Raw genomic sequence first — 8,992 nt, 5'->3', positions numbered from 1 at the left:
CACTCCCTCATCCATGTGGGATATGGCACGGAATTTGGTATCCCGGGCATGGTCGCTGAAGGTGAGCGGTGGAACAACCCGCTGTCGTAAACAGATCGCTGATAGAGGTCTCAAAGGTCTCGCATTGACCAGCGTGCACGAGTCTATGTCGTTCCCATCGTCTCTATTGGAGCATGGCGGCACTACTGCAGTGGAGGAGGCGACAACTCGGCTTGCCTCGCTTTTCCTTAATACAAAGATTCCTATTGCACCTTCTCAGCTCCCACGACCGCAAAGAAACCACGCATTCTCTGTTCTTGCTAAGATCAGGCAAGATTCAGAATTCGCACCGAAGGAAATGAAGAGGTACTTTGGTGATGTCGACGGGCTGCTATCAGAGCATGGTGCTAATATATGGCGCTACGTCGAGCAATGGACGATCGACCTGTCACAGCCAGGCGAAATCGAACGCAAGATGGAAGAATGTGTCTGGACCAACACTATCCTCTATGCTATTGGCGGATGGAGCGAAGACAAAGGTTTCACAGCAGAATTCTTCTTGTAAGCGGTGCCAATGTAGTCTTCTGCAAAAAATAATTGCTAATTTTCGGGACGGTGAAGGATGCATCTGGTCACGTCGAGTCTCTTCCTCCCATCTCTGTTGCCTTACTTGACACAAAACTCTCAAGTTCTTTTACTTCGCGCATACTTTGCAAGCACTCTCACGTGGTGGATCGTGCGCGGCGCTCCTCGACCAGATATCCAAGGTTTCCTCAATGCCACCTCCTCACCCCCTTCCTCAGCAAACACAGTCGGTAACCCATTCCTCGACCTCATTCAGTCGGCGATACTGCACTCAAATGATCATATGCTGAAGACTCAACGGGCCCTTGCGCATTTCTCTTCGCTTTATGGTGCACGGCCTCAGGGCTACTTCAAGGGCACAGAGCTGGAGGGCGCAGAAGCGCTGGATGGATCACTCTTTCTTAGGGCTGCGAGATTGACCGACGATTATATGAGCCAGGGCACGAGGATGTGGAGCCTACAAGGGCTTCCTGCGAGCGATTAGGAGTGATGGGGAATTTACAATGTAGTATCACGAGCACCGCTCAGTCAATGACTCAGACTTTCGCCCACATCCTTAGACCCATGCTGATTGTGTAGAATGTAAGACAGATGCAGTGTTTCATCTTATTCGGTATGGTTCGGGGCATGCAAAAATGTGGTTGCTTACGCTACATACATGATCGTCATGAAACCTCTCTCGATGTCCCGAGCCGACCTCCTGCAAACTGGATCTCAGATGCTTACAACGATGTGTGATGAATTCTTGAGTTTCCTTCACTTACTCGTAGGTTGGAAAGTATTCGAGAAGTCATAAGATATGCTATGTTGATGCGCTGCGCGCATATGAATTCGAGGTTATCGATGCACTCGCCAGTCTGTAACAGAAACCCATGTAGCCTGTGATAAGCACATGAACGTCAAGCCAGGCGGACTACAACACACCGGAGGAAATATAGCCAAGAAGACAAAGACATGACTTGATGGTAGGGCGAGCATCGATGATCCGAGTCATATTACTCACTCACAATTTGGATCACGTATTTCATCATATCGTTGAAAAATCGGTCCAATGGTATTCTTGTACCTTCAGAAGCTCATGAACAACATAAAGCAGAAGTGAACTAAATCATGCGTGAGTATAAGAATCTTGCGAGACGGAACGACTGGCCCAGTTCATAGAGCAACAACGCAGCAAAGTTGAAGACAAAGTTCAAACATTCAGCAGTGCCGTCTATCTGCTGGAGCGCAGACGGAGGGCGTGTCATGAGTGGATCAGAGTCATCGGACGATGGAACGGCAAGAGTATGGAATGTCGAGAGCGGAGAGACCATCCTTGGACCAATCGAGACGGGGCACTGGCATGTACGCCATGTGCGCGGTTCACTATTCATCACGATGATTATGGTGTAACACCTGCACATTTATTATTTGCGCGTTCCGCACCTTGCGCGGTGCGCGTTTTCGTCAAAAATTGCGCGTTGTCTTTTTATCAGCTGATTGTTTCTACAGCTAGCAGGCCAAGCCACTATATCACGCTTAGCGATGATATCTACAAGCACAACACAGACGAGTAAGTCCGTTTCCCACTCCCAATTTTCTTAATCAAATCTGCGCGTTGTCTTTGTATCAGCTGATTGTTTCTACAGCTAGCAGGCCAAGCCACTATATCACGCTTAGGAATGATATCTACCAGCACAATACAGACGAGTAAGTCCGTTTCCTGCCATCTCGCCCAAAGATGCTGATGTGAGTGGGCTCCCCAAACTTCCTCGTCTCCATTTGTTGCTGCCTGTAGTTCTCGTAGTGCAACTCCTTCGTCATCGAGATGAGGTCGAGCATGTGCATAGAGATAGGTAGAGAGTGTTCCTCGTCTCCATCTGTTGCTGCCTGTAGTTCTCGTAGTGCAACTCCTTCGTTGTCGAGATGAGGTCGAGCATGTGCATAGAGATAAGTAGCGAGCATTCCTCATCTCCATCTGTTGCTGCCTGTAGTTCTTGTAGTGCAACTCCTTCGTCATCGAGATGAGGTCAATCGCAAACCCGGGGGTGTCTATGACAGTAAGTTTGACCTTGAACTGCTTTTCCTCAAGCTCAGCCTTGATGATTTCGACTTCGGTGAATCGCAGTTGTCGACATAGTCACCAAACGCGGGGGTGTCTATGACAGTAAGTTTGACCTTGAACTGCTTTTCCTCAAGCTCAGCCCTTGATGATTTCGACTTTGTTGAATCGCAGTTGTTGACATAGTCACCAAACGCGGGGGTGTCTATGACAGTAAGTTTGACCTTGAACTGCTTTTCCTCAAGCTCAGCCTTGATGATTTCGACTTTGGTGAACCAGCGCTCGGTGAGCCTAAGTGACAACACATCTGCATCCAATGAGTGTCCGCAAAGTAGTAACGAGTGAATCATGTATCTGACTGCAAGATATCATTAGTAGGTGAGGCATTACGAGGGTGCAAGTTGAATGTAGCGATACGGAATGAAATGACGAGGATACTAGTATGTACTACGATGCACAAAGAACAAAAACTACGAAATTAACGCGCCTGTCATTTAAAAAACAGACCTGGTCACTGCGAGATAGCCTATGCCGACTCTCAAATTACTCGGAGGTTGGCAAGATTGAGCATAGAGTAATGGGAGTCCCACGGATTGATGTATTCCGCGAAAGGGTCATCGTCCTGTATCTTGTCGCGCCACAGGACATCCGCTTCACTGACCGACACAAAGTCTGGTGGAGCGGATATCTTGTTCTCTACTTTGAGGGTAGCTGGCACTCGACTAGTCATAGTACGAAACGATACCGTTTCTGAAATAACAGCAGCGCAGATGTTCATCAACAAGTAGTATAAATGTCGAATGAGTGGAATGATAAACTCACTATAGCTATTGGATTGAGCGCTGGGCTGGGTCGACGGATGAAGTTTGAGTTCAGGGCTCGCAGATTCAGAGTTCATTGAAAATAAGGGAACGGCAGTGTCACTTGCAGGTTCTAGAACAACAAATAAAATAAGCTTGGTTGTCACAATATTTGAGAGACGAACCCTTTTTGAGTTTCTTCTGGACTGCTTTCCTAGTGGCTTCTGATGGTGACGGGGAAAGCAGAGTGTGACTGCGCTTTGCTATAGAAATAGATGAGTACATAATACTATAATTTGAATCACAAATAGTACTCACCGTTCCGGCTTCTCATTGGTGACCTAGTAGGTGCCGCTTTTGCCTTGCCCTTGCCTTTTGGGTCCTTAACGTCCAAATCCGAGGACATATCAAGTTCCATCAATGAACTTGCAAGATCATTGTCCGACTTGATGCTAACTGAATCATCGGTGTCGGACAAAAGGATATCGTTACAATCGTCGCGTTCAGAATCCGATCCAGCTATCACGGGTTGAGTGTTCCAAGACTCGTAAACGCTGTCAGGAATCCGGTTCCTTGTGACTAGCGCCAGTAGTATTTCATGAGTACAACTTGAACGAAGCAAAAAATGAACGAGAACGCACCAAACCAAAGATGACAATCACTAACACTTGCTTTGTCCCGGCCCTTGTGTTTCGCAAGATCACTCCCAGCTGGAAACCCGATATCGACGACTGTTAGCGTTTGTCCGCACTTGTTGAGGAGCCGCCAAATTGGCTTCTCTTCACGTAACGTAGCTGATTGTCGCTTCTCGACTTGACCGTCGAGGTAATCAAAGACTTTAGGAAACCAACTTCGTAACTGACTGGTGACCTTGCGATAAGTCCATCCACCTTCGATGACGAACTGCTGTTCAAGGTAACAGCCACGGTTTTTCATCGCCTGGATCTCATTTTGGCCGTTCTTGCTCGGGACTTTGGATACTCTGATAAGACCGTTCCTCTGTCAAAAACTGAGTTAGCGAGTTAATCCGTCTCTCGAGGGCTCTTGACTGACATCAACACCGCAAGTCAACATGGCCACTGATGCAACACGAAATGTGTTCCCCGACATTGAGACACTAGAAGAGGTGTTCCTGCGCGCTTGGCTTCCAACCATTTGTGAGCTGGTGATTTCCTTACGATCCTGAATGCAATTTTCATGTGAATATATATTTTTGTGCACTACTAGGATAACACTTACCTTTCGCGAGCCTGCCGACGGTACTGGGCCCTTGGCCAGCTTATGATAACCGGCAAGCCGAGTTGATGTCAGAGTTGATAACGCTTCCTCTCGAGCACTGGTGAGCGGCACTAGGCTTCCTTGCTTGCCTGTAGTGGCAAGCTTCAGGTTGTCATTGACGGTTTTTCCACCAGTGATTCGAGTGAAAATATCCTTGATAGCGACTGCAGAACTTGGATGAGGTTTTTCATCAGCATCCTCTTGAACTTCCAGTACTGGTTCACGACTCGTTGAAGCTTTGCGGGGGTGCTTACTGCGACCATGGCCACACTCTGCGCAATGGCCTTCATCCTGTGTGCGAGGGAAAAACTCCTCACAGTCACACATTTGACTGTCCGACTTGAGGCCTCTGCAGAAGAGTTCTTGATTCAAGTTGTTGCCTTTGGGATCCATGGCTCGGGAGTCGGAGGGCACTGGTGAAAGGGAATGCGGAGATGACTTGAAGCAGTAGACTCGACGTGCAAATGACCTGAAGCAAGGTAATTACGTAGATGGCCCAGCAGTTTATATACAGCTAACAAGGATATGACATTTTACATTGACGTGTAGTACTTGTTAGTCGCTACTGGCAGTTAGAAAATATGACAAAACTAATAACGCCTGACACCATAATTTCGCTCGATTAAACCAGATCGGTTCAGCAAGTGAAACGTGGAGTTCTTTTGATCCTCGTTGACCAAAGGTAATAGTCTCAAATGTTGGGTATTCATCTCCATCCCACTCATCTAGCGTTAGTCTGCAATTGTTTGGTGTGATATCATTGGCTATAACTTCATCAAGGGTGGCGGAAAACTGCTGTCGTGTTGCGTCATCAACAAAAGGGTTCTGTTGTGACGGCACGCTAATGGCCTCGTGACGGATCTGGTGTCTTTGCTGGTTGTTGATGGCCTGTACCATAGTACTCGGATGTTCGCCATCGCTATCTGAGTCGCTGTCTTCTTCATCAGCGGGGTGTCCAGCTCCTGTTTGATGACGCTGTCGAGTTGTCGTGTGACCATGGACCCCGTAGTACTCGTTAATCACGTCAGGATGCACACCTTCACAGTCATCACGATAGATGCCAAACTGCAAGTGCCCTAAAAAACGTAAATCCTATGTGTCCGTCCAGTAATTTGTCAATGTTACATCAAAAATTCAACTGCGAGTTTACCTTGGGACTCTTATTGTTGGTGTCAGGACCGCGAATGGGATGACAGTTCCATTCTGCCTGAAAATTTAAGCAATCCGAATTGATTTCATCAAGAAATAAACTCTGGAGCAACCAGATGTGATTCGCGGCCTGAGGGTCAAGCCTATGATAATTTTCGAGTCGGGTAAAGAACGCTCTCCATCTCCTAGCGAATTGAGTGCCAACCTCGACCCACAAACGTTCGATTCGAGTATTCCGAGTAGAGCTTAGTACGTTGGGTGTTAGTACTACATAACATAAACCAATGGGATCACAACTCACGATCCCCACATGAAGGAGGCACGCCGTGGTCCGTTCTTCATTATCATGTAAGTTGCTATATCGAGATTCTCTCCGCCCCGATCTCCTCGCACTCGAGAAGGCGTCCCAAAAACTTGCGTCGCCTGCTTAAAAACGTCCAAAACAGTTGTCGAACGATTGTTATTACTTGCTTGCAATCCCGTTATCTTGCAGAAATACAAATGAGAATCGATAAACTGTACAAACGAACATATCAAACCGTTCTGCAGAAACCGTCAATAAAACCGTGAATCACTATCCCCCCAGCGAATTAATTTATGGTGCCCATCGATGTGCCACAATGCATTAGGCCGCTTAACATGATACTTACGCCGACGTTTGACCCGTCGGTCGCGCAACACCTGACCTAATCTGTCGACTCTGCGGAGCGATTCTACCACCCGTCGATGCTGCACTCGCAGTCCATGCCTGCGGAGAAAACCAATGATGTACCTTATACCTGAATCAGTCGATGCTACACTCGCAGTCCATGCCTGCGGAGAAAACCAATGATGCACCTTATACCTGAATCAGGCCGCTTTTTCTTGAACTCGGTGATGAGAAGATCAAGGTCGATGTTAGTAAGGTTCGAGTATTTTCTTTCAACTCCATAGCGCTTCATATAACGTCGTAATGTGTTCCTGTGGACTCCGAGCATTTCAGAAAGCTCAGTAAGTTTGATTTGTCGGGAAGTCGAGACTGCTTCGGTGAGGAATCCAACATCGATCATTTTTTTTGGACGCCCTGGACGCCCTGTGTGCAACAAGGCCACTGGTTCCGGAAACACGACATTTTCATCCATGCTGTTGCACAATCAATGACGCAAAATACATATCAGAGATGGATTACCGATTCTGCATATTGTACTGAAATGACGACAAAAGCACGAAGAGATCTCCCAGCAAATGTGCTGTATGAGAGAGCCAATCTTGCATCTCATGTCCTTGAGGGTCGCGTGCGAGGGCTTCAAGCAATGGGATAGCATCCCCTGATACAGCATCTATATGAAATGTGAGCTGGATTGGGTCGGCATCTTCTTGACTAAGAATACGATGGGCGCGTCGGTAAATATCTGACAAAGTATCGTGGGCAGTGCGAATATTTGCAGACCACGGATTCTGATTTAGCATGCGAGACGGAAATTGGGGCAAAGCAGTTGGTAGTGCAGGCATCACAATAGATTGACTTGAATATGGTGTAGCCACCGTAGCGTTTGATGACCATTGATGACCAAAACGACATAAGCAAAGTGTGCGCGTGAGATGAGGCAAACAACAGTCGCAAACATACGGTTCTAATTATTTCATAGCTGATCTTTGTTCTTGTACATCCTTTCGAATCGTCAATATGTCAAAGGCAACTCGACACCCTATTTACTACTTTCATGCGTCAAGCCATATCTTCCAGGTGTGTTTTACTAATTTATTCTTCATTTTGGACTCACAACTTGAAATATTTTGTGCCGGCAGGTTGAGAACATACTGTACAAGCTCTGCAGTTCAATTTTATCTTCGGCTTCCAACGTCTTTCGTGACATGTTTGCTGCTACACAGAACAGCGGTCAAATAGAGCTGGACGGCATGAGCGATGACAAGCCCATTCACCTCGAAGGAATATCCCGGGACGCCTTTGAGTTGTTTCTCGAGCTTACCTTCGGAAGGTATGTTGATGCCCTTATTCTTCTATGTAGCCACTTGACAATCTGTACTAGGATACGTGCCGGCTCATATACACTCGACGAGCTTACAAAATTCCTCCATTTCTGCGACATGTACCAATGTTGTCATGCACGAGAATTTATTGTTTCCCGTGTGTTTGCGGCACGTTTCCGCTTCCCACCCAGCTCAACTAATAAACCTGGCTATCAAATATCACGTCCGTTCACTTTTCCCATTTGCTTTTCAGCAACTCGCAGAAACTCCCATTACCGAGATCACCCATGCACACCGGGAGCTGATGGGCAACGAGGTCTTTCTAAATGTGGTTTATGTTCAAGCTGCCCTTGATCACCATCGTCGAATTGTGGCTGCGGAGGAACCAAGAATATTGATGCACTCGAATGATTGCGATGACCCGGCCGGTTGCAGCGAGGATTGGCACTGCTACATGGTGGAATGGTATGGGCCGTTTTCTTCTCGATGGTAGGAACCCTCAACCATACGGCGATGCCGTCAAACGCTTCAAGGATATGTCGTTTGGCCGTGTCAGCGAGGGCTGTAAAGATCTTATGTTCAAAATTCTCGATGAGGGTGCAGCATTCCGTCACTGCAGAACACTTTATTACCGAGGCCTGCCAATTTCTGTTAGAGAAACTGGTATTTGAGCCCTAACATCTTGCTAGTAGCTACTATTGTGTACTGGTTTACAAGGACTTTGGCATGGTCTCGTCATATTTGTAGCAGCTTGAAGGACTCAGCGTCAATACATGTACTGTAGAATATATGTCCATCACTCACAATGAACGGAAGCCGGAATAGAGACTCATTCCTAAGCGTGATATAGTGGCTTGGCCTGCTAGCTGTAGAAACAATCAGCTGATACAAAGACAACGCGCAGATTTGATTAAGAAAATTGGGAGTGGGAAACGGACTTACTCGTCTGTGTTGTGCTTGTAGATATCATCGCTAAGTGTGATATAGTGGCTTGGCCTGCTAGCTGTAGAAACAATCAGCTGATACAAAGACAACGCGCAGATTTGATTAAGAAAATTGGGAGTGGGAAACACGCACCGCGCAATTTTTGACGAAAACGCGCACCGCGCAAGGTGCGGAACGCGCAAATAATAAATGTGCAGGTGTTACACCATAGATGATGGCGATGGGCGGTCCAGACTCCAGGGAG

The 8,992-nt window shown here is 47.1% G+C and overlaps 6 protein-coding genes across 6 annotated transcripts; 1 reads left to right on the top strand and 5 right to left on the bottom strand.

The window, feature by feature from the left end:
- Nucleotides 1-2,057: 2,057 nt before the first annotated feature.
- Nucleotides 2,058-2,439, bottom strand: EDB91DRAFT_1180574 (uncharacterized protein). The gene has a single exon (XM_041320447.1). The coding sequence runs from the start codon at nt 2,389-2,391 to the stop codon at nt 2,233-2,235; it is 159 nt and encodes a 52-aa protein (XP_041168690.1). The 5' UTR covers nt 2,392-2,439; the 3' UTR covers nt 2,058-2,232.
- Nucleotides 2,440-2,595: 156 nt separating this feature from the next.
- EDB91DRAFT_1065558 (uncharacterized protein) lies at nt 2,596-2,955 on the bottom strand (the record flags this gene model as incomplete). Its single annotated transcript, XM_041314787.1, has 1 exon — nt 2,596-2,955. One exon carries the CDS (start codon nt 2,953-2,955, stop codon nt 2,596-2,598), a length of 360 nt encoding a protein of 119 aa, XP_041168689.1.
- Nucleotides 2,956-3,143: 188 nt separating this feature from the next.
- Nucleotides 3,144-5,076, bottom strand: EDB91DRAFT_1257598 (uncharacterized protein; the record flags this gene model as incomplete). The annotated part of the gene is made up of 7 exons (XM_041324307.1): nt 3,144-3,355; nt 3,428-3,538; nt 3,591-3,668; nt 3,724-3,984; nt 4,047-4,404; nt 4,459-4,587; nt 4,645-5,076. The coding sequence occupies 7 exons, from the start codon at nt 5,074-5,076 to the stop codon at nt 3,144-3,146; spliced, it is 1,581 nt and encodes a 526-aa protein (XP_041168688.1).
- Nucleotides 5,077-5,238: 162 nt separating this feature from the next.
- Nucleotides 5,239-6,180, bottom strand: EDB91DRAFT_1240573 (uncharacterized protein; the record flags this gene model as incomplete). Its single annotated transcript, XM_041322031.1, has 3 exons — nt 5,239-5,775; nt 5,834-6,077; nt 6,134-6,180. The coding sequence occupies 3 exons, from the start codon at nt 6,178-6,180 to the stop codon at nt 5,239-5,241; spliced, it is 828 nt and encodes a 275-aa protein (XP_041168687.1).
- A 446-nt stretch (nt 6,181-6,626) lies between these two features.
- Nucleotides 6,627-6,881, bottom strand: EDB91DRAFT_1065565 (uncharacterized protein; the record flags this gene model as incomplete). The annotated part of the gene is made up of 1 exon (XM_041314788.1): nt 6,627-6,881. One exon carries the CDS (start codon nt 6,879-6,881, stop codon nt 6,627-6,629), a length of 255 nt encoding a protein of 84 aa, XP_041168686.1.
- A 617-nt stretch (nt 6,882-7,498) lies between these two features.
- On the top strand, nt 7,499-8,474 carry EDB91DRAFT_1089286 (uncharacterized protein; the record flags this gene model as incomplete). Its single annotated transcript, XM_041316570.1, has 5 exons — nt 7,499-7,558; nt 7,621-7,811; nt 7,863-8,026; nt 8,067-8,268; nt 8,297-8,474. The coding sequence occupies 5 exons, from the start codon at nt 7,499-7,501 to the stop codon at nt 8,472-8,474; spliced, it is 795 nt and encodes a 264-aa protein (XP_041168685.1).
- Between the last annotated feature and the right edge of the window lie 518 nt (nt 8,475-8,992).

The sequence above is a fragment of the Suillus paluster genome (assembly GCF_016628075.1).
Source record: "Suillus paluster strain FC165 chromosome Unknown EDB91scaffold_313, whole genome shotgun sequence".
NCBI classification, from domain to species: Eukaryota; Fungi; Basidiomycota; class Agaricomycetes; order Boletales; family Suillaceae; genus Suillus; species Suillus paluster.
Note: the sequence above shows the minus strand (reverse complement) of the source record. Positions and strands in the feature narration are given on the sequence as shown.